At 40.7% G+C, this 27,717-nt stretch overlaps 1 protein-coding gene across 1 annotated transcript; it reads left to right on the top strand.

Moving 5' to 3' along the window:
- The first annotated feature begins 56 nt into the window (after positions 1-56).
- IL17RA (interleukin 17 receptor A) lies at positions 57-27,381 on the top strand. The gene is made up of 12 exons (XM_089527745.1): positions 57-208; positions 7,598-7,622; positions 8,760-8,906; positions 10,860-10,987; positions 11,869-11,995; positions 14,085-14,132; positions 14,215-14,372; positions 15,078-15,155; positions 16,675-16,774; positions 18,312-18,413; positions 19,770-19,811; positions 20,737-27,381. The coding sequence occupies exons 1-12, from the start codon at positions 98-100 to the stop codon at positions 22,167-22,169; spliced, it is 2,499 nt and encodes an 832-aa protein (XP_089383871.1). The 5' UTR covers positions 57-97; the 3' UTR covers positions 22,170-27,381.
- Positions 27,382-27,717: the final 336 nt, after the last annotated feature.

The raw sequence follows: 27,717 nt of genomic DNA, 5'->3' as shown, positions 1-27,717 counted from the left end.
TCATCAAGCCCATGCCCCGCCCACCGCCTTTGCTCCTCCTCCAGGTGAGTCTTCTTGGCAGCAGCAGGTTCTGTCCCGGAAGTCAGAGGAGTCGAGGATGAAGGGGGTCTCCGCTCTGCTGCTGCTGCTTCTCAGCCTGGCGACGCCTCTTGCTCCGGGGCTGAGGCTTCTCCTCAACAGCCCTCAGCTCTTCAACTGTTCCCAGCCGGTGAGTCCAGCCAGGGAGCCTTCTTTCTGGGACAGTAATGGTAGTACGAACTATTATTAACAGCATGTAGAGAGAGCTCTTGTAGCACCTTTGAGACTCACTGAGAGCAAGACCTTGGCAGCATGAGCTTTTGTGAACTTAAATCTACTTCCTCAGATGCATTTAGCTGCGTATTCCTGCATGGCAGGGGTTAGGACTGGGTGCATCTGAGGAAGCAGACTGAAGTCTAGGAAAGCTCATGCTGCCAACGTCTTTCTCTCATTGAGTCTCAACGGTGCTACAAGAGCCCTCTGCGTACTGAAAGGAAGAAGTTGGCAGCATGAGCTGTCCAAGACTTCAATGCATCTAGCCCTAATCACTGCCATGCAGGAATACACAGCTCAATGCATCTGAGGAAGTAGATTTAAGTCTAGGAAAGCTCATGCTTTCTTTCCTTCAGTGAGTCCCAACTTCTTCCCTTCAGTGAATCTCAAAGGTGCTACAAGATCTCTCTGAAAGGAAGAAGTTGGCAGCATGAGCTTTCCTAGACTTCAGTCTGCTTCCTCAGATGCATCTAGTCCTAGCCCCTGCCATGCAGGAATACACAGCTACATGCCAACTTCTTTCCCTCAGTGAGCCTCAAAGGTGCTACAAGATCTCTCTACGTACTGATTCTACAGACTAACACGGCTATGTCTTTGAATTCTATTATTATTGTTATAAATAATAAGCATTTACATTATTATAAATAATAAATGTAATAATCATAGATAGTTATAATAATAAGTTGTTGTGTGCCTCCAGGTCAGTTTCGACTTATGGAGACCTTATCCTGAGTTTTTCTTGGCAAGGTTTGTCCGGAGCTGGTTTGCCATGGCCTTCCCCTGAGGCTGAGAGAGTGTGCCTGGCTCAAAGTGGGTTTCTATGTGGCCAAGCTTGGAATCAAACCCTGCTCTCCAGAGCTGCAATTCGCTCAGACCACTATGCCACATTGAGTAAACAAATATAATAATAATAATAATGTCTTGTTTTGTGTCTTCAAGTCGTTTATGACTTCTTGTAACCCTAAGGTGAACCTATCATGGGGTTTTCTTGGCAACATTTCCAATTCTATGATTCTAAGTCTGCCAGAGGAAACTGACCCTTAATGTTCTTTTAAATTCACACAGTATATTCAGCTGTTTCATCTCTTCTGGCAGGTCATTCCACAGTCGAGGGAAGTCCTCTGGCAGACAGTTGCCAGCCTGGTCCTGGCTGACTGAAGTAAACGTCCGCCAAAAGACATGAGTGTATGGGAGGAGGCAATCCTGTATGTAACCTGGACCCAAACCATTTAGGGCTTTAGGGGTAAAAACCAACACTTTGTACCTTGTCCAAAAACTAATTGGCAGCCAGAAAAGTGATTTTTAACGCTGGTGTAATATGATCACTCCTGGATGTCCCAGTAATCAATCTGGCTGCCGTGTAGTTAGTAAGAGTGGCTAATAGTGCAAGCTTACCAAGTGTCTACTCAAACGTAAGCCTCAAGTCCAAAACACACTGCTGAATTAATGAAGTTTGAAACTGCTTTACTATAATGGCTCCATCCTATGCAAACCTGGGAACTGTAGTTTATTTTGGCACCAGAGCTCTCTGACAAAGAAGGATAAATGTCTCGCAAAACTGCATTTCCCAAAATTCTCTAGCGTTGAGCCGGGACAATTAAAGCAATCTCAGACTGGATTATTCCTGCAATGTGTTTTGGACCTCACTGGATCCAGTTGAGTTTACACTGAGCTAAATACATTTAGTGAGGCAGAAACCGGTAAGTTTCCTGCATTGCAGGGGGTTGGACTGGATGGACCGTGCGGTCTCTTCCAACTCTATGATTCTAAGTTCTTGGTTTGGATCTTATATTGACCGTGAACTTACTGTGGCTGCATCTGCACTGCAGAAATCATTAGTTTGACACCACTTTAACTTCCATGGTTCAATACTATGCATTTCTGGGACTTGCAGTTTTGTGAGACATTTTGCCTTTTCTGCCAGAGAGCTGTAGTGTCTCATCAAACTACAGCAGAAGGATATCTAGTCCTCATCAGGACTCCAGTCTGGAAGAACCCAGGAAAAAGTCAGCAAGAAAATAGAGCAAAAAAGTTCACTGTGGGAGGTTCAGACATCATTGCTCAAAAGTGCTTGTAGTGTCTTGAAGCAGGAATACCTCAGTGGTCATGTTTCTCCTGCTTCCAGGAATGGCAAGAGTGGGATCCTTGTCCAGAACGAAGGGGGCTGACCACCACAAGTGTTGCTAGTGATTACTGGTGTTGCTTATTATTTAGCTGCATAGGTCAGCAACCTAGCTTTGGGGAACCGTCCAATTAAAAAGACTGTATGCACAGCGCTGTGTAAATTTACAGCGCTTTATAAATGAAGGTTAATAATAATAATAATATATTAACCTGTATGCCTAATTTAGCCTTATGTCTTGCTTTATCTGTCATTTCACTGAATCACAGTCTGTTGGATGCAGCTAGAGAGACATTTGGAAATGCAACAAATGTAATCTGGATGGCTGTAAACAGTCTCTAGTTAATTCCTAGAAAGATGGTTTTGCATAAGTAAATTTTCAAAGGGGGTGGTTTCTGAGATGAAAGGCACAGTAGAGCAACTGCTGTAAAGGACTGCTTAAATTGCTGAACTGAACTAAAGTTGGTTTTTAGAGTGCTCCTTATATCTTCTCTACATGGAATGACTGAGCTAGAAACATCAGTATTGCTCAGTGCTTTAATGCTGGAATGTCATGTTTCCTCTATGGTTTTCTCCTGATGAGCATGTTCTTTTCAATTCCAGACAAGAGAAAGTAAGTAGGAATGATTTAACACATGATTATCCATGACTTACCCATTTTACAGCTCACAAGAGTGGCCTACTTTTGCAAAGCTAAGTACAGCCCCGGTGATCAGTTTATATATGAAGCCTTCCATAACAGGAAGTTCCTGTTTGTAAAATTTAATCTGTGAGACTGTATAAATTCCCCACTCATACATTACACTGCTTGCATATAAGTTACAGAAACAAGAATGTTATCAATTAATCTATACCTTCAGATGCTTTTTGTCTGCATGAACACTGGTAGAGATAGCTACTAAATTCACTAGGCCACTTATTAACTTTAGATCAGGTTTAGGAATTAATTTAGTGCAGACAGAAGTGTGTTTCTCCTTCCTATTAACATATAAGGATTTCTGTTTAGCCTCAGAAAGGTTGAACATTTCTTTCATTTGGTTCAATCAAGGACACAATTGTGATATTCTGTGTTGAATATGGGAGCATTAATCCTACATATATTTTGGGAGTCTTTTTAGAAAAAATATCCTGCCTGTGCAATTCAGAACAAAGGTACATATGGCAGTTCTTCTCTGCCCTTTCGGGACCTTGCCAAGAACTGCTGTTCCTGTTAGGGACCTGTGGGAATCCAAGGGGAAACAACTCCACATCTCAAGGGCATTACACCCGCAAGAAGCACCCAACTGTCATTTTGTGATGTGGTTTCTCTTTGTGTTCTTACAACTCTCAATGAGAACTTTAATACAGAACCCAAAATAAAGATAGTATTATGTCATAATCTGTTGTTAAAACATCTGTACAAATGTGCAGGAACATCTTATTCCAAAAGTATATTCAGAATAAATAATTAAAATAAATTATACTTGCACATGTGTTCTTGCATTGCATAAATTTATTCAGTATGTGTTCATACCCAGAATGCAATATTTTGGGGAGCATTTTTAAAATCAGAAGATGAGAATTTGTGCAGCAGACTAACAGGAGTATACATTGAAACTTGAGAAATGCAGGTGAGAAAGCAAAAAATAGAATATATGGGATGACAAAGGCATTTAGACAAATCTAATTTCAAATTAGCTGCCAGCAATGAAAGTAACCATAAACTCAGTGAATGGATTTTCTTCTTCTTCCATGGTAGTAAGATTTGTGCAAGCATAACAATACCTCTCAAAAGGTGTTATTAGTTCTGCTCTGGTCAGGCCCCACCTGGAATATTGTGTCCCGTTCTGGGCACCATAATTTTTAAAGGATCTTGAGAAACTGGAGTGTATCCAAAGGAGGGCGACTAAAATGGTGAAGGGTCTGGAAACCATGCCTTATGAGGAAAGACTTAGAGAGCTGGGGATGTTTAGCCTGGAGAAGAGAAGGTTAAGAGGTGATATGATAGCCCTGTTTAAATATTTGAAGGGATGTCATATTGAGGAGGGAGCAAGCTTGTTTTCTGCTGCTTCAGAGACTAGAATGTGGAACAATGGGTGCAAACTGCAGGAAAAGAGATTCCACCTCAACATTAGGAGGAACTTCCTGACAGTAAGGGCTGTTTGACAGTGGAACACACTTCCTTGGAGTGTAGTGGAGTTTCCTTCCTTAGAGGTCTTTAAACAGAGGCTGGATGGCCGTCTGTCGGGGATGCTTTGATTGAGATTTCCTGCATGGCAGGGGTTGGACTGGATGGCCTTTGTGGTCTCTTCCAACTCTATGATTCTAGGGAAATTTGCCATTGTCTTCTGTTAAAGCTGAGAGAGAGTGACTTACCCAACTTCCCTCTGTGGGCTTCCTTGGCTGTGTGTGCATTCAGACTCTTAGAATCCAAATCCAGCATTGAAACCACTACACCACACTGGCTCACCTTTAGCTTAGATGGCTTTAAAAATGATTGCATAAATACATGCAGCTATTATCAGTGATAACTACTAGTCACTATGCCCATATGTTACATCCGGGTTCACAGATAATTTGCCTCTAAATTCCAGTTGCTCGAGGTGAAAACTGGGAAAGCTAATGCCTTCATGCACTGTTTTTGGGCTTTCTAAAGACATCTGTCCATTGACTGTAAAGAGCAGGATGTTACAGCCTGAGTCTAGCAGATCTATTCAAATGTTTTATTTTACATAGTTCTGTAAACATTAGGACTGTGTTGCCAGAATTTTTTTTTGCAAAGGTTATTTTTCAACCAAGAACATTAGTTTATGCAATCTTTCATCTTAAGAGTAGTTACAAAATAAGCTCGGTGGGCACAAATTTCCTTTTGCTTAACCTCTGCTGAAACCACAGCTAGTGATTGAGGCCAACCTATGCAAACAGCAGAACCATCTGCTAGTCATAGTTTAGAGAAGCTATGACACAGGGTATAGGAAGTATGCCAGCTGAAAAATGTAATATTTCAGTAAAAAAACAGGTTTTGCAAAAACTGCTGTTTCTTGAACAGTATCCCATGTCTACTGACTTGGAAAAGAAGAAGCAATAATGCAGAGCATTTTTTAGTATTGTGGAAAAGAGCTTTTGTGAATGTGGTGAGACAGTATGGTTGCCCAAGTGAGACTGTGGATTCTTCATAAGATCAGATGCATAGTCGCCATTTGTGTTCTTTTATCTTTCAACCAGATCAGATAGAGAGGCAAGCAACTCAAACTTTCCCTATGTGAAAGAAGATCAAAGTGGGATGTTGTTGGTGTGAGGGTATTAAAACTAATAACAAATCTTTGGTGCTACTGTCTAAAATCAGTTTGTGGTCATCTCTTAAGCTTTGGTTACATTGTAAGTCACTTTGAATCCAATTTGGGAGAAAAGTGGGATATTAATTCAATAAAGTTTGATTCTTTTCTTAAATAAAAACGCTTAGGTATTTGCACATACTCTGCTACATTAAGTATTATTTTACCGTAACGTTATACAGATTATCACCATGGCTTGATTCTCTATGGCTGCATCCACACAGCAGAAATAATCCAGTTCAACACCACTTTAACTGCCATGGCTTAGTACTATAGAATTCTGGGAATTGTAGTTTGTTGTGGCACCAAAGCTCTTTGACAGGGAAAACTAAATGCCTCACAGAACCACAGTTCCCAGAATCCCATAGCATCGAGCCATGGCAGTTAAAGTGATGTCAAACCAGACTATTTCTGCAGTATGGATGCAGCCTGTATAAGTGGGATACATCCAGCTTTAAGTTTCCAAGGACTGAAATATGTTTCTTGTTTTGATTATTTTTGGAAAGAGTATTCAGGCTGAACCTTTTCATCTGTGTACTTCTACTAAAAGGTCCCTCCAAGTTAGCATTTTTATAGTTTCCAGATAAATTTATCCGAGTATGATTGTGCTTATCACAATAATTTATCAATTTCTCATGGGGCTGAGGAACACCTTGTGGAAAATGGTATAATTTTGCCACAGATGCTGAGGCCCTGTAAGATGGCACAGCTGATGGAAATTGAGCAGTCATTTTGATATTCAAATGTGTTCCCTGATAATCATGTGAATGATCTTATTTTATGCCCATATGTGGTCTTACACATGTTGGATGCTAAAACAAATGATCTTGATACTTTGCTCTTTTGCAAGAATGCTTATTTTATTTGTTGATAAGCAGAACTGGCATTCAGATGAAAGCTGATGGTGATGTTTGTTTAAACAATTTATTGCCATTTACACAAGGAGTTTATTACGCCAGTCAATGTAAGCTGTACTGTATTTTTATATAATCGAAACGCTGAAGAAATGGCCTTAATAAACACTTTGTCTGTCTTGCATTTAAACTGGTTCTTTTTTGGGGCAAGGAGTAGGAAATATTGAATTCCAATATGTAAAGACTAGAAGACAATGCCACTCCATTAACCAAATTGAACTGTATCTCTATGGCTATTTTTAATTCAGAGATTCACACTTCTAGACTAGCCTTGCTTCCCAAGCCAAAAATTATGGTTGCAGCTCTTTACCACAACTCTAGGCATGTCCCCTCCCTCCCTCTGTTTCCAATTGTGGAAAAAGCAAGTGAGGAGGAAGATTCCCTGGATATCTGGAGGTGCAGAATCCAGTGTTCCCCTGCCTAGCTTTTCTGATCATTGCATGACTGAGATTCTCATTTAATTTATCACGGCAAAAGCCAGCATAGACTGAGATTCTCTATGTGCCATGTCAGTTGGCAAAAACCTTCTTCTTCCCCACTTTGGAACTAGGTCTGATTCCCAGCTTGGCCATTAAACTCACTGGGTGACCTTGGGCAAGTCACATGCTCTCAGTCTCAGAAGAAGGCAATGGCAAACTTCCTCTGAACAAATCTTGCCAAGCAATCCCCACGACAAGGTTGCCTTAGGGTTGCCAAGTTGAAAACAACTTGAAGGCACACCACAACAACAAGAAGAAGATGTTACAACATTTCCCTAAGAGTATTAATCCACTATGCTTCATATCTTTGTATTGGAATGTCATCCCTAATTTCAGCCTGAATTTTTCATACTCTCATGTCACTTACCCATCTTTTAGGACATCTTTCCCCATATTTTCTCTTTACTCAAAAGAACCATTAGAATATAAGAACTGGAATTGTTCCATTCAATTACATGCTTGTTTTCTGTCTTGCAGGGTCTACTCTGTCATGTGAAAAATAGTAAGTCAGTTGGGGCTTTTTGTCAATAATCTTTAACCATTTTGCCAATCTGCCAAGGAGAACTGTTTCCCCTTCCTTCCTGTCCTTCAACTTCAATAACACTGTTTGGAAGGTACTAGTGGTGAATGCTGGTTAATGTAGCAGTGTTTGAAATTAATAACCACATGAAAGACTTCCATGATTGAGATCTGGTCGAATGAAATGATATACATAAACATCTCCCAGATATGTCTACCAGGTTATACAGCACAGTCACAACTTGAGGGCTCTGGAGGGAAAATAGCATTGATCCTTATGGACAATATCTTTCTGAAAATGTACCTTGTCCTGCCCCACAATCTGAGTGCTTAAACATGATGTTTGAAACTCAAGAGAGAAGTGGGATTCCAGTGGTAAGCCATCCATTCAACAGTGTCCTTCCTCAAAATAGTAGAAGTAGTCTTAGGTGTGGTGTTGATGACCACAAGGTTGTTGATGTTGAGGGACTTCAGTATAAACATCAAGGCAACCTTGTCTTGAACAGCTTGGGATTTCATGTCTTTCAATAGGACCATGGTGGGCCTATCGCAGATAATATCAGGCCCAATAGATGCAACAGGTGACACTCTCAGTGTTCAGTTGAAGACTCAGGGAGAATGTGTGAGAGTGACAGCAATGAATTAATTGGGACAGATAGATAAGATCACATTAGGTATGCTGTTCAAACTACTTGTCATCTCTGCTAGGACAGAATACTCATTTCAGTAGTTTCTTCCAAGAGGCTGTTTCTGCAGTCCCTTGGGGATTATCCTGCATCTGTATTTATCCCAAGGATAAGACTATTGCTCTAAGCAGAATGTCACTCAGACCACATGTCATGAATATCTTTCTCTAATTGTGCCTTCTTCTAGAACCAGAATGTGTGGTACATGGAACTTTCCTCCTAAAAGGGCTAGATGTTTCTCTGGAGTTTCTGCCTGATCAGCAGTTGGTTTGCCTACAATTCAATATTTCTTAGCTTTCTTGCAAAGCCTCTGTTAATAAATCAGGTGATATCTGGTTAGATTGTTCTAAACTGCAAGTGTGGAAGGTGGCATGAGCCAAAGGAAAGTCGATTGTGAGGGAAATGTGCTTAAATTTGTTATATTTAATTGCCAGGTACCTGCATGGATCAAAGTTGGCTCCATTTTTGGGAATGGACTCCCTCAGCCCCAAGTTCCATTGATGTCCATGTTGACACTTACTTTGATGCAGTGAGGAAACTCGTCCCTGTCCTGAAAATAGAATGGAAGGTTGCTACTGATGGTAAATATACTTAGTAGGACTGGTATATCTTAAGGACAGCAATAAGTTGGTAACATGTAGTGCTATCCATTGACCCAACAGGAGTAGCCAGAGCCTGTTTGAGTAGTGGCTTCACTGTGGGTGGCTTCAATGTGTGATTTACGTTGGCATGATGGGGGAATGCTAAAATGCACACAAAAAATTTCTACTTCATGTATCTTTCAGTGCTAAGCAGCAGTATTTGACTTGCAGAAGGAAGTTTTATTGGTGTACTCTGATAAATTAACATTATTGATAAACTGAGTCCCAAGCTGAAACTGAGAACCCATACAGACAGGCAAAAATAAAGCTGGTTCGGGTCATTTTTGCTGTTTAAATGATGCCTGCATCCTAAGAGGCCAGAAGCTACGCCAAAGCCGCACTCCAGTCCTAAGGACTGGAACACAGCTTTGGCACAACTTCTGGCCTCTTAAGATGTGTGTAATTTAAACAGCATACCTCCAAAGTGACCCAAAGCAGCTTTATTTTGGCCTGTCTGTATGGGCCCTGAGAGAGCATTTTTTTTTCAGACTATAAAGTAAGACCTTTGAGCATATGAACACAAAAATCTGCCTTACACTGAATCAAACCATTAATCCCTCTAGCTCACTATTGTGTGTCCCAGGGTTTTCCTAGAATCCTGGAGTTTAGCAAGAGGTTGCTAGGGGCTCCATGAGAGATTGTGATGGGGGGAGCATTTTTTGAACTGTAAATACAATATTTTTTGTGCAGGGGTTCACTGAGACCTGGAAATTATTTCAAGGGTTCCTGCAGAATAAAAAGGCTGAGAAAGGCTGATCTATTCTGAATAGTGGAAGGTTGAGATTTTTCTCAGCCCCATAATTATAAACCTTACCTGGAGATGCCTGGTTTGAATCTGAGAGCTAAAAAGATCCATGCTAGAAATGATCCAAGCACTGTCTAGTTCAGCATCTGTTTCCCACAATTATAAATCAAATACTTGTACAACACCAAGGCACAAGGCAATACCCTTCCCCATACCTCAGTGACTGGTATTCAGGGTCATGTTCATTTGGTGAACATAGACATATGCTTCATTAATTTGTTTAACCCCTTTTTGCAACTTCCTGAGAGGCTATTACCACACCTTGAGGAAGTAAATTTTGTAGTCTCACTATATACCAGTGGTGGAGAACTTTAAAGGGGGATCATCACTCTACACTGATGCTCCAAGGCCTGTGTGATTCAGAGACATACCCATGACAATAAGGTATGCTGCACCCTCTGACTTCATCTTATCGCCATACTGCTTCCAGGCAACAGTTCTGTCAAGAAGTTGGCTTTATTTTGTGTGGATTTTCTCCTTCTTGGAAAACCCATATACATAAAGCCAGTCTTGCCAGCCTTTACTTTTGCAAGAGATCTGACTTCAGTGTACATGGGCTTTCTCCACATACAGCACAGCCACCTTGGTTGAGGTAGCAGGAGGGGGAGTGCTCCCTCAGCCGCTATCAGTTGAGACAAATTTACCCATCTTGTGCCTTCCCCATCTGAGAAATAATGCAGTGTGGGAAAGGACTTAGTACATGTTGTTCTCCCTTCCAATTGAGATGGAAAATGGTGCTCTGAGTGGAACCTCTGTTATGTCAGGTCACTGGTTAGAGATAATAGATATTTTTCTTCTCACTGGTGAGTTTGGCAAGATGAATGTATGGAGGACTCTTTGTGGGCTGGGAAGAGTACTTTGTACATGTATGAAGAAATACATTGTCTGTCTGCCCTAAATTTTTCATGCTGCCATTGAGGTCTGAATATGTAATGGAAGAAGAGGTTAAAACTAAACTATGCCATTTATGAGAGACATTCACTATGTTCCCTTCACCTTCACTATCAAGGCTCCGACTGTTAACAAATAGAAAGAGTTTATTTAACAATTCTTTTCCTCTTTTCTTCCTTCCTCCTGGCACCAATCAGCAAGCATACAATACCTCAGAGGGGTAGAATTGACTGTGCTGCAGGTGAGCAGTAACCAGCAGGTCTGTGTACAGTTCGACTTCCAGAATAATCTCTTGTTCCAAGTCTCTCCCAATGGTGGAGGCCGGGTGAGTGGTTGTGGAGTTATTACAAATGTTTTACTTGTTTCTCCTTCTCAAAATCCATACAGTTGTTGCCTACAGAAGTTATAAAGTTCTTAAAGTAAAGGAACCATCTTGAAATTAAGAAAGAACTTGTGGTTAGGAATATGCCCCATCATTTGCAGTAAATAAAAAAGATGCCAATGTGAACCTTTCTGTACGTGCACTGCAAGTATCATTATAGCAGCCAGTATTTGCTCACCTGAGGAAATACAGTGAATGCCTCTTCTCTTTTGTATAGCAGCAGCAGTAGGAGACAGTAGCAAGAAAGCTATTCAGTGCTTGTTTTTATGTTTCTGCTGCTTTATCCTACAAAAATCCCTGGATGTCTTGAATAAGACATGCAAAATGCTGAAGAATCCATGGGGAAAGGGGGTTGCATCCAGATAAAAATGCTGTTTTCCTTGGCCATAACCATTGCTATTTCTGTTTCCCTGCAACTTTCCGATTTACAGCTGTGTTGTAACAGGAGTTAAGAGAATAGAAGAAGCATGAGTTTGAAAACGACCTTTTCAAAACTTACTTCAATTGCTGTTTTTAAAATGCTAACATTTATTCAGTGCCAGCAGTGTGTTAGCCTCTCTGCACAGAAAATAGAAATAACAATCCATGCTATCAAGCCTTCTCATCAGAGAGACATTCTTCCCCCACTTCATCAGGACATAGGAAAAGAACAGAAAGAGTTATGGGAAAGATTGCAAAAAAAGTTATAGGCTTATATTCTTAGGAGGCATTTGAAAAAGGTTTGAGTATTGGATACCCTAACGGTTCAGTGCAAAGCAAGCATTTAACCTCAGTGCACTGGTCTGTGTGTATCTGTTGAAAAATCTCCTCTTATCTTGTTTCAGTGGAATTTCTCTTTCAATCAATTTGAGGTACAACCAGGACAGGTGTACCAAGTGACTGTGCAACACCTGCCCAGTCTAAGTACTCCAGGAGACCATAATTGGAAGTCCATGTCAGTCACAGTACCAGGTAAGGGATTTGTTAGTGGGCTTGTCACTATGTAAAATTATGTTGTAGAACAGTACTCAAATAAAGATATGACTAGGTGATGATGCTGATGGTTTTGGTTGTTTAATTTTGTTAGTTATATAACACCTTCAGCTAAGGGCTATGCAGTATGCAAGGGGGTCTTGTAGCACCTTTAAGACTAACTGCAAGAAAGAAGCTGGTAAGATGAGCTTTTGTAGACTTGAGTCTCCATCTGAGGAAGTAGACTCATGTCTATGAAAGTTCATGCTACCATCTTCTTTCTTTTAGTTAGTCTCAAAGGTGTTATAAGATTCCTTTGCATACTGAGTTTCCAGAGTAATACAGCTATGTCTTTGAATTAAATGCTGTGCAGAAAGTACATTAAAGCAAGTCTCCCTAGCTGAAGGCTTAAAGTCCTTATAAAGGGAAATTAAAAGGAATCTTTCCTTAAGAAAGAGATTTCAGAGTAAACATGGGCTAAGAAAAAGGCTTGATAGGATGGAAAGACCTATGCATTTTAAATACAGGAAGTGATGGGGCCATTCAGATGTCAAGTGAGAGAGAATTTCAAAGAAAAGGAACTGCAAGAGAGATGGGGCAAGGAGCAGGAAATAGATGATGCAACCATAGGTTTGGAAAACATTACAGAAGCAATATAATGAAGCTGATGGGTGGCAAGTGCTGATGATTGGGATGAGGAAGAAAGACCTCCAAAAGATGAAACATAAGTGGAACTATGAAGGCTGAAGGCTAAACACTTACAGATCAACTTGGGGAAGTTAAAATGAACATACTGAAGAAAAGCAAAACCAAAGAGAAAAGTCATGTAACAATGTATTTAAACTGGGAATCAAAACAAATAAGGGTAGCAGAAGTGAGTATAGAAAAAAATAATGAAGACAGAAAATATAACAGTCTATTTTTAAATGGCATTAATAATAGTCAAGGAATTAAAGAATAACCATCTCAACTATAATTATCAGAACAGAAAAGAGAAGGAAAAGGTAGATGAAAAGCCAGTATAGTGTAGTGGTTTGAGTGTTAGACTACAGTTCTGGCGACCAGAGTTCGAATTCCTACTCAGCCATGAAAACTCACTTAGTGACCTTGGGCAAATCACATTCTTTTAGTCTTCCAGGAAAGCAAAGGCAAACCCCCTCTGAACAAATCTTGCCAAGAAACCCCTGTGATAGGTTCGTCTTAGGGAGGCCTTCAGTCAGAAACAACTTGAAGGTGCACAACAATCAAACAGCATTAGAGTGGCTGACAAGCTCCTAATGGCAAGGATTTTCACTTTACCAAATTTAAAATAACTCAAAAGTTATAAGAGAATCTGTAACCAGATTAGCTGTTTGTGAAAATTCTGATAGATTGTAATTACAGGAAAAGTTTATAAAAATACCAAAAGTTGGAGAAGGACAAACAGTGAAATCATTTCTAGAAATATTTGGTTCGCGTAAACAAGAAAGTAAACCAGGAAAGAACAATTAGAAGATGATGGAAGAATCTCAAACAGAAAGAGAAATTCAAACTAGACTGGAAAGAGCCTAAAAGACAATCTAAAAGATCAAGAGCGATAGGAATAACCATCAAAAGAAGGCGACGGGGAGAATATGAAGTAGACATGAAATAGCAACCTGAATCATTAAGAAAACGAAGATGCAAGCACATTTCATGAAAGTCAGCATCAGAGGAGGAAGCAATAAAAATTATTTAGAATACTGAAAGCTAAGAAGAATTTTAAAAGAGCACATAAAAAACAAATAAATATGTGCTGATCCCCCCCCCCCTTTTTTTATACAGTTGCCGGACATAAGATTCTGTTAGCTGATAGGCATTAAGATTTCTGCATTTCTGATTTTGGCAATTCAAATAAATATTTAAGACCAGAGTAATATCTCAGACAATGTTTATTCAACTTTAAACTTGAGATATGGAACCAGTGTCCCTCATTTACTTGACTTTTTACATGTTTTCCCATTTTTATATATTTGGCAGATCTTAGTAACCTTTCTGGTTCAACATGACCTCTTGTTCCCCATAACATCTTTCTGAATATAAATGCAACCTTTCTGTCTTTTTGTTGCAGACTGCACAGTTCCTCTCATGAAGACAACAGTACCATGTCTGGAAATAGGTAAAGTTAGTTTGTAACTTTGGAAAAGTGTGAGAAATGCTACGGTATTTGAAATTCCTGATTACTTTTTTTTAATGTTCAGGCAGTCTGTGGGAGCCCAATATTGATGGGATAAGTCTAGCTGATGACACTCTGTTGGTGAGCTTTAACCCAGCTTTGGAGGCAGCCAATTATTATATCCATGTGATCAGTTTTCAAGATGAACAGGAATGTAAAAAGGCCACTAAACAAATCTCAAAGGTAATCAGCTCTTCCTTGCTACTTGTAACATTTACTTCAGAAATCAAGTATATAATCTGAAAACGTAAATTGTATTTCAACAGTTACTTAGTTCACAGTTATGTACAATAACATCCAAAATCCACAAAACAGCAATATCCCTGGATTTTAGTTCATAGTATTAGTCCTTCAATGCTTATTGATTCAACAGAACCACGCATTGAGTGCCTCCTGAAGATGAATCGGGAGCAAGTACAGTTTAAACAAGGCTAATATAATATTAAAAGAGTGACCTCCATAGATAATTTTGACCACATCCTTTTGCACCAGCTATAGCTTCCAAATAATTTTTAGCAGAAATCCATATAGATTGCATTATTGTATCTACTGTAATATGATTTGTGTGTGATAAAGACAGCTGAAAATGCATCTAGATCTGCTTTCTCTTGGAAAGAGCAACTACCACACCAAAATGACTAAAGGCACTCCAAGCCATTGATCATCCAGGAGCAAATTGGATTCAGAAACTATCCTTGAGTTGACAAAATTGTGCTTACTCTTTGAATTCTGCCCTGGCCTTGTTTGTGCTATAGCAAAGGCACAGTAAGTTTGAAGATGCACGTTCATATTTGTCTTCTCAATGCTGTTTCTCATTTTCCCTCTGGTTTTATTAAAGCTTTTTGCGATCTTATCTTAATGCTCTACTTTCCTTTTTGGTTTATACAGGAGGGACTGCAACAGCGACTGAATGTGACAATTATGCTAGAGAGAAACTTGAAGAGTTGTTGCAAATACCAAGTGCAGGTAGGTTATCAGCTGCATTTCATATTCAAATAAGGGAGGTCATGGTCCTGTATTCCATGCTGACAGCTATACTGTAATGATTCCTTTGCAGAAGGCTGGAAAGCCACCAATGAATCAAAAGGGCTCCTGGCAGAGCATTAGGAGATACAGAGCAAACCATTGCAAAAAAAAAAAAAAACTGTAGTTTTTCATTTATAGCTTTAGATTTCCCTCAATTCTCGCCTTTTGGGGCACCTGTGGTCATTTTTCAGGGAAAAGGTTTAATTTTAAAGTGCTAAAATTCAGCAAAATATTTTGTCAAAAAGAAAAGTCTATAAATTGATCTCAGGGAAGTTAGATGGCTAGTCCCCTGTCTCTCTGTGCTTTGTGCAATTACACTTGTGTTAACTTTTTACTCTTTTATCCTAACTTAGAAGTATTCAAAATAACTTGTGGTATAAAATTCAAAGATACAGCTGTGTTAGTCTATAAAATCAATATGGAAAGAGATCTTGTAGAACCTTTGAGACTAACTGAAAGAAAGAAGTTGATAACATAAGCTTTCATAGACTTGAACCTACTTCCCCTGATGCATTTGGTGGAGTGGAAAGCCCAGGGACAGACCTAAAGTCATTTATGCGTGAGAATGTCAATTCAAATTCAAAATCCTGTGGATATGGAAATGAAATGGCAAGACCAGTTTTAATCGGAGCTGGGGAGTAACAGTAAGGAGTAAAGGAGTAAGAAGTTTTTACAGGAGTAGGCGTAGGAATAAGTAGTAACTAAATATATTTATTACTCCTTATTCCTGTTATTATATTGTATATACAAAAACCAAAAAACCCAATTTGATTATATTTCACTGAGGGACAAAGAGAGAGACTTACACACACACACCAGCCTTGGAAAGCAACTGGGGCTTTTTCCCCAGGGCTGGGGAGCAGGAGTAGGAGTAAGGAGTAAAGGAGTAAGACATTTTTACAGGAGTAGGAGTAACATTAAGAAAAAACATCTTACTCCAAAGTAGGACAAGGAGTAACCCCTAAATCACCACCACACCCCAGCCCTGGTTTTAACAGTGGTTGTTGGTGGACAAAGGCAGCAAGGAAGCTGTTGCCTGCAAGTAAGGAGTGTAGATGAGTGTGGGAAACAGAGAAGGATATGATGAATGGGTCAAGGGCGCCCTCATGACGATGGGGGGGGGGGGGGGGGACAAAATACCATCATAGCCAATTCTTTTAACAAAGTTGATCTCTTGTAAATGGAGCTCTGCATTTTTTAAAAAACCAATATAATCAAATTGGTTCCAGACACTTGATCATTCCTGCATTTGAACAGTAGGTCCTAAGGAGAGCAAAATGGAGTGGCTTACTTATGGGCCAAGGGCTGTGAGCAAACAGTGCTGTTGTAGTAGTGGAGCAGCTTCCAAGATAGGCCAGCTGTTGTACATAATTTCTCAGTAATCCAAATGTGTGCTATTTGGCACTGAAACATTTTAAATTAGCTGTTAAAGTTGACTTGTCCTTTCTTTTCCCACCAGATCCAGCCGTTCTTTGCAGCCTGTGCCACAGATTGTAAGAGGCATTTGGTTTCCATCCCATGCCCCTCATCTCCCACAGACAGCATAATGAAGGAACCAGGTATGGTCTTTGTTTGGGTCTTTGTACCAGTAACTGGTACAAATTGTTTGTACCACTAACAGTTTTCATGAGAAAACTATTGCTAATTATTGTTACAAAAAATAAGACTGTATCTTAGAACTCAAAGGCCTGTTACAGACGGGCATAAAGTACAGACTGGGTCCGTATTAGGGTTAGAAAGGGGCATCCCTTCCGGATGCCCCTAACCCTGATACGGGCCGAGTTCGTACAAAATGGCGGCGCCCGTTCCATCTTTATGTAGTGGATGCACTGCGTCCGCACATCGCATGGCGCATATGATGCTGTGAGTGTGCCATTGGCTCCTCGTGGTGTCATATCCGCATCACAAAGAGAAGCGCCATTTTGGCACTTATTTGCAGCGTGGAGGAGCCTCGCGGTTTGGACGCTGGGGCTCCTCCGCGCTGCAAATGGTGGCAGCAGCAGACCTCCCCTTCTGGGCGGTCTGTAACACACCAAAGTATCCACTAATTTGTATATTTTAAGTATTCAAATGTTGTGGTTAACATAAGTAGCTTGCACAAAGAAAATGTGAAACTCAGAGGACTTTCAGTAGACACTTACCCTAAAACAGAAATGGACAACTTTTGGTGCATCCAGGAGCCAATTTCAGCCTTCCCCACATCATATCATAGGAAACACACCCCTCCCTGCATCACACACCACCAAATCCTGGCAGCAACCTGGATTTTTCCACTTCTGGCTTGCACTTTTCTTTCTTTTCTTTTTTTTTATTTTTTTTATTTTTTTTTTATTTTTTTTTGATACCACATATAGTTTGAACAAGGCACATGGCTCCTGCACACCTTATTTTAAATCGAAATATGGTTAATTTAACAACTGTCCTCCTAAAATTTAGTTAAGGAGGGTTCCAGTGGCCTTAGAAATTGCCGGAGGCACTTGTGTGTACAGACAGGTGTTCCTACTCCATATCTGAGAGATGTCTCTTCAGTCTAGGAACCATGCAGGGAGCACCCTCAAGGTAACAAATGAAGTGAGACAGATATAACGCATGCTTCCAAGTAAAATAGAGATATTCAGCAATTGGTTTTGTGCCATGAAGACTTTAACTGGGTACTTGGTAACTTCTGTATCAAGAGACCCAAGTTTAGAAAATGACAATGAAGCCTAACTTCTAGCCCAGTTAAAATGAACTAGGTAAAGAAGTTGATGGACTTGAGGACCAAATCTCTTTCTGTTAAAAACTAAGGAGTGTTTGTGGATACAAAAGCTAACACTATGATATACACCTACACTCATCTGACACACATGGCTTCAGCTATATTATGCTCTTATATGAGACAGTTCTTAAAAGCTCTGTTTAAAAATATGAAGGGGAAAATATGCCATTGTTTTTTAGATCTTAATTACACCCAAGTTATTCTGTTGCTTCTTAGCCCATTACTGCTAAGAATGAGGTCTTCCCTATCCACTGTGAGGTTCAGCTTCATAGTTTTGTGTGAATCCAGTTATGGAAATGTACTTTACAACGTGTGCTATTTGTTCCCTTATGTTGCAGATTATCTTTCAATGGGGCTGCCCATAGCTCTCACATTCATCTGCTTTTTATTAGTTGGGTCAGCTGTTGCCTCAGCTATTTGCCTTGCTCGAAGGCATAAAGGTATGAAGTGTACCTGAAATAGATGGGGGGAAATTGTTAACTTGTTATTATCCAGTACCTTTTTGGAGCGATCTGAAGCATGACACTCCGTCTTTCATATCAGGGATTCCATAGAACACACTGATTCAGAGTGATCCAGTTACTGGATCACTGGGCCTTATTGGGTTCATAGTTACTTAAGTTCCATTATCTGTGATCCCATGCTTATCCTGCACAGAAATCGATATTTCACCTTTATATTTTGCGGATATCTTAGGTTCCATGGTGGAGGTTATATTCCTGTGGTCCAGTCAATATACTGCCATACTGAAATATGGAACATCTCTGTTACAGTCTAGAGCAGGGGTGGGCAACCTTTTTGAGCCGGGGGCCGGGTTGCTGTCCCTTAGACAATTGGGGGGCCGAAGCCAATAAACAAACAAACAAATAAATAAATAAATAAATTCTTTTAAAAATTAAATAAATAAATAAACCGGGACAAATGTAGGACAAAAATTTCAAATGGAGGACACTTTTTAAAAAAATGGAGGACATGCTAACAAATTTGCTGATTTTTTTAAAAAAATGTTAATATAAATGCATGTTTCAGAGGCTTCTATAGACTCTTGCCCCCCATTGCCCGCCTCCTCCTGATAGGCCAAAGGCCCCACACCCTCACGCGAGAGGCCAAAGGCTCTGGCAGCAATCGGCGGCAGGACCGGGCTGGGGCCGGTCCCAAGGCCTTGCTGGGCCGCATCCGGCCCGCAGGCCGCAGGTTGCCTACCCCTGGTCTAGAGAGACAGAAGGACTGTAGTGACCTCCCTGATTACATGCCCTGTACAGAGACGTTCCACAGTTCTGTCCTTTGCATCTCTTCTCAAAAGGTGATCAAGTAACGGGATGGGAATGATTGTTCCTAGACTAAGCTAGCTAGTTAGACCTGCTCTAAGATAGCTTCCTGCATTCCTGTGTTTCATACTGTATGAAGTACTTCACATTTATTATGTTAATATTTCTTACAACAAACCTGTACAGTAGGCCACTCTTGTTATCCATGTAACACAGACAGGAATTGAAGCTGACCTAAAGCAGTTTTACAGGCCACAAACTTCTTCTCTTGCTGGCCCTAGAAAGCACTTACCTAAGTCCAGTATGCTTTTCTAATATGAAGAAGATAGTGTTGAGCCTAAGGAGGGATGTATCATAATCTGTCCATCCTTATCTTCCTACACACACCTGAACTGCAGGATGAAGGAACCTGGCTGTTGGATTCAGTAGTTCCTGCATCATCATATTTTTTAATAGCAGAGTTGATTCCAACACTAAGATTACATTGAGTCAGATCATCTAATAAATGTATGCTTCTTTCCCTCTTAGTAACAAGCTCTGGAGCAAGCAATAATTTTGAAGCAAGCCATGGTAAGAGAACCTCTCCTTCTGGCTTTTGCAATGTGGGATTTTTTGTTGTCCTGTAAGATATACACATGCATGCATATGTGTGTGTGCACACGCACACACACAGAGTAGAGAGATATCAAAAGCTCTGGAGTTTATAGGCCATGAATTCCTGAGTGTGAAATCTTTATATTAGGATTAGGAGCTGTTACTTTCTGAAACAGTATTTTACAACCACAACTGTATTTCTGCACAGAAGATTAAGATGTCTCTGGCTATATTGTTTGTCATTTGTTTCTTTGAAACAACTTTACTGATTCTCTAGAAAGAAAGGAATTGGACTTGCAGCTTTGCAAAGTGTTGATATATGTACTGTTAGACAGGACAGTGCTTAATATTTGCCAGATGCCAATGAAAATATGTTAAAACAGTATTGTATTTTTCTATTTGAAGTTTTTGAAATATTCATAACTGTTTCTGATAGTGAACTTGAAAAAAGATAGATTAAAGGGCTGGAGACAGAGTGAGTGGGAAGAGGTAGTATGAACACAAATCATACATTCTTGATTATTTAAAACTTACCCTTCCTAATCCTCCCATCTTGAGTGGGCCACTTATTCTCACAGTGAAGCATCCCTTCTCTGTCCAGTGAGCACAAACTTAAAATAGCACTGATGCATATTCTGAATCAAGGTTAAGGGTACTTAGATATCTGAAATCCAACAATTCCTAAGCATTATCCTATTATGCATTTTCTCTGATTCTTGACTGGTAGTTCAGGTTTAAAAATGAGTTAAGACACTGGAGGGAGAGGAAAATCTGTATTAAATGATCTTGAACATTTACTCCTGTATTCTCTGTAGCATATAGTATGAGCATACCTGGTTTTTGTAACTCCTGCTTTTTAAATGTTGAGTGAATTTTTAAAAAGAAAATTTTAATTTTCCAGGTCTCCTGCCTGCATCACAGACTCCTCCACCCCTGAAGCCTCGTAAGGTTTGGATTGTGTATTCTGCTGATCACAAGCTCTACGTAGATGTCGTGATGAAGTTTGCTCAGTTCATGATCACAGTCTGTGGCACTGAAGTAGTTCTAGATCTGTTGAATGAACGTCAGATATCCGAGATGGGACCTGTACCCTGGCTTACTCGTCAAAAACAGGAAATGGAAGCACTCTCTTCAAAGATAATTATCTTGTGTTCCCAGGGCACTCGAGCTAAGTGGCAGGCCATGCTTGGTCGTAGTGAGATAGCTGTGTCTCTCAGGCAAGATAACCTGCTTCCATTAGGAGATATGTTCACGCCAGCATTGAATCTGATCCTGCCAGACTTTAAGCAGCCAGCTTGCTTTGGCATGTATCTAGTCTGTTACTTTGAGGGCATAAGCGATGAGAGAGATATTCCAGAACCATTCAATGTCACCTCCAAGTACCAGCTGATGGATAAGTTTGAGGAAGTTTACTTTCTGATTCAGGATCTGGAAAAGTTTGAGCCAGGGCGAATCCATCAGATTCCAGAGATCTCACCTGACAAGTACACTGAGAGCCCTAGTGGTAGACAACTAAAGGAGGCACTGCAGACATTCCAGAAATGGCAGACTGAGCATCCTGATTGGTTTAAAAAACAAAACACCTCTTCTGAGTCTGAAGATGACCTGGAGTCCCTTAATGGGAAGCTATCTGAGGAATTAACACCACTCCAGGGAGGAATTGTGAAACATCAGCTGATCCCACAGCAACCTGTTCACAATAGCTGTTTGGTCAATCTCTTAGCCACTGAAGATGAGTTGGGAGCCCATAGGCTGCTTCCCCAGCTCCTTTCAGAGGATGATCTAGCATTCCAGACCCTGGTGGTTCCTGCTGATGACACTTCTCAGGTTCAGATGGTAGTGCCATTTGACCTTGCAGAAGAGGGGGAGATACTTAGCCATCAACTGTTGACCAGTGAAGACAGGCTGGAAAGAATGCCTATGACAGAAGCTAGCCTTCCAAGGAGGAGCAGTGCCATTCTTCAGGATAACATACCCTCAGATTCCCATCCTTTGTCAGCTGATGTGAGGCAGCAGCTTGGGGAATTAATGTACTCTCTCTATCAGCAAAGCATTACCCCTTGTGATCCACCTCTCTGCCAAGATGATGTTAATGAACAACATGGTTTGGTTTTTGACTCTTGCAAAGATCAACGGCAATCAGTGCAGTCAGACCAGGGTTACATCTCCAGGTGTTCACCTTTGCCTTCTGATGGCCCTGTGGAGGAAGAAGAAGAAGACCAAGAACAGGAAGGACAGGGATATAATGGGTCCCTTTCCCAAGATGTATTGGACAGTTTAAAAAGTCTTCAGCAACAACTGCTTTTCCAAGATATTCAGCACAACTTCAGCTAGGGTCTCATCAGAGGGAAGATGCTCTGGATCTTTATCCAGATCCTGTTCTATGTTTTGCCCAAAAGGAAATGTCTGTTATTTGAAATGTAAACGCTTCAGGCAACCATGTGTGTCCTTGTGTCACATGCTTCTGTGAAGCCTAAGTCTAATGGGTAGGAGGGCTGACTAACAACTGCCATTTTTTAGCCAGCTATCTACTAATGCACCCAGCTTATAGTGCCTGTTGGAACATCATTACTATTTTATCTTCTAAATAGACAAAGATGTCAAATTATGAATAATGCTTCATCCTGTGGATTGACTGATGCTTTAAACTACCTCTTAGAAGCATAGGAACAGCTTCATAGGAATAGACAAATTGTCAAGCTATCCTAGAGTCCTTCACAAGTGGTCAGTACCATATACACTCGTCCCTCCCCATTTGTGGACTCATTATCTGTGGTTTTGGTCCTTCGCTGACAGCAAGCAAAGAGGGACAAAATGGGGCAATTCCCTGGGGCATGCATGCAGCAGCGCATGCAGAAGCGTGCCCCAATTATAACCAATGGGGCTTGAACATCTGCAGTATTTCCAATTTTGGGGGGGGGGGGTGGTAGTAGTACAGAATGGATCCCTGTGAATCAGTAGAGACAAGTGTATTTTTATTCAAAGTGGTGGTCCATGGTTCTGTGCTGCTCTGTGAGCCATCAGTTGCTGGTCTGTGACAAGTTTCTAGGAAAGAAAGAGGGAGTTGCAACTAGTGGGTATGAATGTGACACTGGTCCCTGGCATACTAGATAAATAAATGCCAGACCCCTGCATCAGACAGCACGAGAAGCACTTTCCTGAGACACAGGGTGTTATTGGTATGATCCATTGTTCACAACAGATAAATGATAATGTTAATTCAGACAGCTGATTATTCTAACTCAGGTACAATGTTTCCATCTTGATGATTTTATAAGAATCACTTTCATTGAGATTTTTAAATCCAGTGTTCTGTTTTCCATTAGCCAACCAAATGCTTCCAGGCAAGTTTTCTCCCTCTTTTGGCCCCTGAAATGATAGTCCCTCCAGTATTTCCTATGAGTGGAGAGGTGTGGCTATTATGATGATGGCTAATAGCTCCTGGTGAATGTGCTCTTTAATCCCCTCTTTAAAATCATCTAGCTTGGAAAATTCTGTCAATTTAGTCATGCATTGTGTGAAGAATTACTTTCTGTTACCTGTCCTGAATCTGCCTCCGATCAATTTCAGTAGATCAGTAGTTTTTCTGTTATGAGAGAGGAAGAAAAAAACCTCTATGCACTTCATGTATTGTTTTTATGAGTCTTTTTCATGTTCCTTCTCAGGCGCGTTACAGACCGCCCAAAACGGGCGGTCTCGCACCGCTGCTGGTTGCTCCGCGAGGGAGCTGCAGCAGCCAAACCGCGCGGCTCCCTCACGGAGCAAAAAGAAGCCTCAAAACGGCACTTCTTCTTGCGCCCCGGATGGGACGTCATGAGGCACTACTCGCGCACTCATGGCGTCATATCCGGGGCGTGACGTGCTGACGCTATGCGTCCAGCACGTAAAAATGGCGGTGCCTATGTGTATAGGGCACCGCCATTTTTACGCCACCGTCACGTGCTAGGGGTGAGGCCGGTGTGGACGCTAGGTCCTCGGCCAACCCCTAGCACGTGACAGGGGTGCCGCAAAGGCCCATTTGTAACGGGCCCCGTCATCATTTTTTTTCCTGAACTAAAAAAAACTGGAACACTTCAGGGGTTGTTTGGTTTGGTTTGGTTTGGTTGACACCTTTTTGGCTTGAGGATAGATAGCCTTTTTGAGCTGAAGGGACTACAGCTAAGCACAGTATTACAAGTCACTCAACCATATTTTTATATAAAGGCATTACATGTAATTATGAATAATTGTGATTCACTTATTTTCAATCCCTTTGCTAATAATATCAACACAGAACATATTTTTTTATTGTCATTGTGTATTGGGGTGATGCTTATATAGATGTGTTGGTTAACTTCACACTTGCTTACATTGAACATCTTGGCCTTTTTGTTGTCTGTTCACCAGTTGCCTGCATCAAGACAAATACATTTTCCCTTCTGCAGCAAGTGCTTAGCTGTTTTAATATTGGGGCTAGTAAGTGTAAGATTGTCTTAAACTGATGTGAAGTTCTGCTTGTCCTGCTTTAAGTAATTGCTGTGCTCAGTTACAGATCATGCAATAATCACAGAGTTGGAAGAAGCCTCATGGGCCATGCATCCAACTCCTGGTCAGTGCATGATTTCCAGCTAAAGTATCCCCAGTAGATAGCTGTCTAGCCTCTTTTTGAAGAAGTCCAAAGAAGGAGACCCCCACCACCTCTCTAGGCAATTGGCGCCACTGCCAAACTGCTTTTTCTGTCAAGAAACTCATTCTAATGTTCAATCAAAATTTATGTGTATACGTGCCTTCACGTTGCCTGTTGACTTAGGGCAACCACATGAATGTCACAGTGTTTTCTTAGGCAGGGCATACTCAGAGGTGGTTTTGCCAGTTCCTTTCTCTGAAATATAGCCAAAGTTCCTGGTATTCATTGGCTGTCTCCCATCCAAGTACAAACCAGAGCTAACCCTGCTTAAGGGCCATTTTATCCCTTCCCATTTGAAATCTACTCTCTTGTAATGTCAAACCTTTAGACCTGCTCCAATTACCTTTCATACCATCAACAGCCCCAGTACAGTTGACTAGATATAGAGTTTTTTAATTAACTGTAAATGATGTTGTAGCTTCAGTACTCAAGTTATAATTAAACAGTAATTAAAAGTTACTGGAGCAGTGTTTGAAATGCACCTAGTTTAATAATGGAGACCATGTTTCTGTGCTGAACCAGTGTCTGCTGTCAGTAATGGACTGGATGAATGCAAACAAATTGAAGCTTAATCCAGACAAGACAGAGGTGCTCCTTGTCAGTCATAAGGCAGATCAGGGAATTGGGGCTGTGCCTGAGCTGGATGGGGTTACACTCCCCATGAAATCTCAGGCTCGCAGCTTGAGTGTGCTCCTGAACTCAACTCTGAACCTGGATGCTCAGGTTTCAGCATTGGCCAGGAGTGCATTTGCACCATTAAAACTTGTGCAACAGCTGCGCCCATTCCTAGAGACGTCAAATCTGGCTACAGCAACACGTGCTTTGGTTACATCCTGTTTGGACTACTGTAATGCACTCTACATGGGGCTGCCTTTGGAAACTGTTCGGAAACTTCAGCGGATCCAAAATGCTGCAGCTAGAATGCTGACCGGAGCCAGTTATAGGGAACTTACAACTCCTGTATTGAAACAGCTTCACTGGCTGCGGGTTTGTTTCCAAGCACAATTCAAAGTGTTGGTCACAACCTATAAAGCCCTACACGGCTTAGGTCCAGACTATTTGAGAGACCGTATCTCCCCATATGAACCACATAGAGCCCTGAAATCCTCAGGAGAAGGCTTTCTCTTGGTCCCACCACCATCCCAGGCCCACTTGGTGAGGACATGAGAAAGAGCCTTCTCAGTGACTGCTCCCACCCTGTGCAATGCCCTTCCATGGGAGACTGCTGGCAGGCCTCTTAAGATCTTGCAGGCTTGGTTTTATTGGGGGATGAGGGGGTTGGTTTTAGATTATTATTTTTAACTTTTTATGTTTAAAATTTTATATTTGTAATTTTTTATATTTTTTCAGTGTTAAATCTATGATTTTAATTGTTGTTTTAATGTGTTTTATATGTGTTAGCCACCTTGGGTGCCACTTTGGGAGAAAGGCGAGATAAAAATAAAATAAAATAAAATAATCATTTGCCTTTATCATATAATATCAGGGGGGAAGACATTCAGAGGATCAGAAGGGAATGTTAACAGTTCTGAAGCAGGAAAGAGTTATGTGATTAAAGACAGATATGGAAAATTGGAGTTAAGGTGCAAACATCTTGCTTTCTGCTTCCGTCCATAACAATATGCCTTTTAATTCACTCCGGGGTGATGTTTTTAGCAGCATCTCTATGATAAAAGTAATGACTCTAATGCCTGTGAAAGAGGTCATTTAACGTGTATCCTTCCACAGTTTTTCCTTTTACAGTGGGCACTTCGTATCCACTAGGGTTTAGTTCCAGGACCCACCCCCAAGCTTTGCTTTTGGGATTTTCTTTTTCTTTCTTTTCTTTTTTTGCGAGGGGGAATGTTTTCAAGCAGCTGGTAGTTGAATCCATGGGTGCAAAGTCTGTGGATCCAAAAGGATGGCTATATTCACCACAGCTGCTGACTTACAATGCTACCCGACAGATGAAGCAAAGAGTTGAAACATATAAAGATAGGGTGCATGCATTGCAGAAAAGTGTCAAAGATATTTTTGGCTACACAGATATTATTCGATGGTTAGTTGTTTCAGAGTTTGAAATATGGCTCTGTTTAATTTAGCTGTAGGCTAAATGTTCATATGCTGAATACTGGGCTTAATCTCCTCGTGTCTGGGCAACATCTGTAAAGGTAAAAAAAAGTTTTCCCTTGATAAGATTGTCTAGTCATGACCGATTGTAGGGAAAACCTTTTTTTTTTTTTTTACCTTTAAAGATGTTGCCCAAACATGATGAGGAGATTAAGCCCAGCAAATAGTAGGCTGATCTTTCAGGGCATTCAGGGCAAATACTGTAGATACTGAAGTATGAGCAGAGGAACAGCGTACAAAGCAAGCCTCACTGGTTAAGTCCATGCTTAGGGACTATACACAAGGGACATTATTGCACCAGTCTTGTGTCTTGCAGCAATCACACTATGAAAGGAAACAAAAATACAAGTAGTCCCTTAATATCCACTGGGTTTTGGTTCCAGGATTCCCTGTGGATATCAAAATCCATGAATGCTCAAGTCCTGTTAAATACAGTTACATTGTGCAATACTGTCCCTTATATAAAATGGCAAAAATATGGTTTGCTTTTGGAATTTATATTGTTTTTGAATATTTTCAAGCCTTGGATGGTTGACTCTATGGATAAGGAGGGCTGACTATACGGCTTTGAAAATGTTTCTTATGACACTTCTCTTCATGCAGCTGCATTGCTTTGAACCCCACCCTGAAAGTCTCTTTGCTGGAGTTCTGGCATTACAGCAATCCGTGCCACGAGAGGTTCTGATTCTTCCCCTGCTACTGCTCCCACTAGTTATTCCAAAACAAGCTGACTCTATGTCTGTTAATTTATTTTTGATTTTGCTGTATTTGTGTAATTATGGCAAAAAAAAATTAAAAATTTTCATTAAAATTTTTTCATTTCTATGGCTCTGTCATATGACTTGAAGAACTCCCTTCAGGGACCATGCAAAAATACCACTACACACCTACAATTGAAGTATAATTGCTCATTCTACCACCTCAACCGTTTTTTGCCTCATTCTGCCACAGGTGCATGTCAGTCCTAAATAAAGAAAAACACATTTTGTTCAGTTATCCACTTGTATACAAGATTTTCCTCCATGGGACATACTTGAGATTTGACTTGGTTTAGAAACAGTTTGATAGCTGTTAAAACCATGGTTCCCCTAAGAATTTTAGCTAAGC

Source organism: Sceloporus occidentalis, unplaced genomic scaffold, assembly GCF_023333645.1.
Source record: "Sceloporus occidentalis isolate IW3139 unplaced genomic scaffold, rSceOcc1.0.p SCAF_5, whole genome shotgun sequence".
NCBI lineage: Eukaryota > Metazoa > Chordata > Lepidosauria > Squamata > Phrynosomatidae > Sceloporus > Sceloporus occidentalis.
Note: the sequence above shows the minus strand (reverse complement) of the source record. Positions and strands in the feature narration are given on the sequence as shown.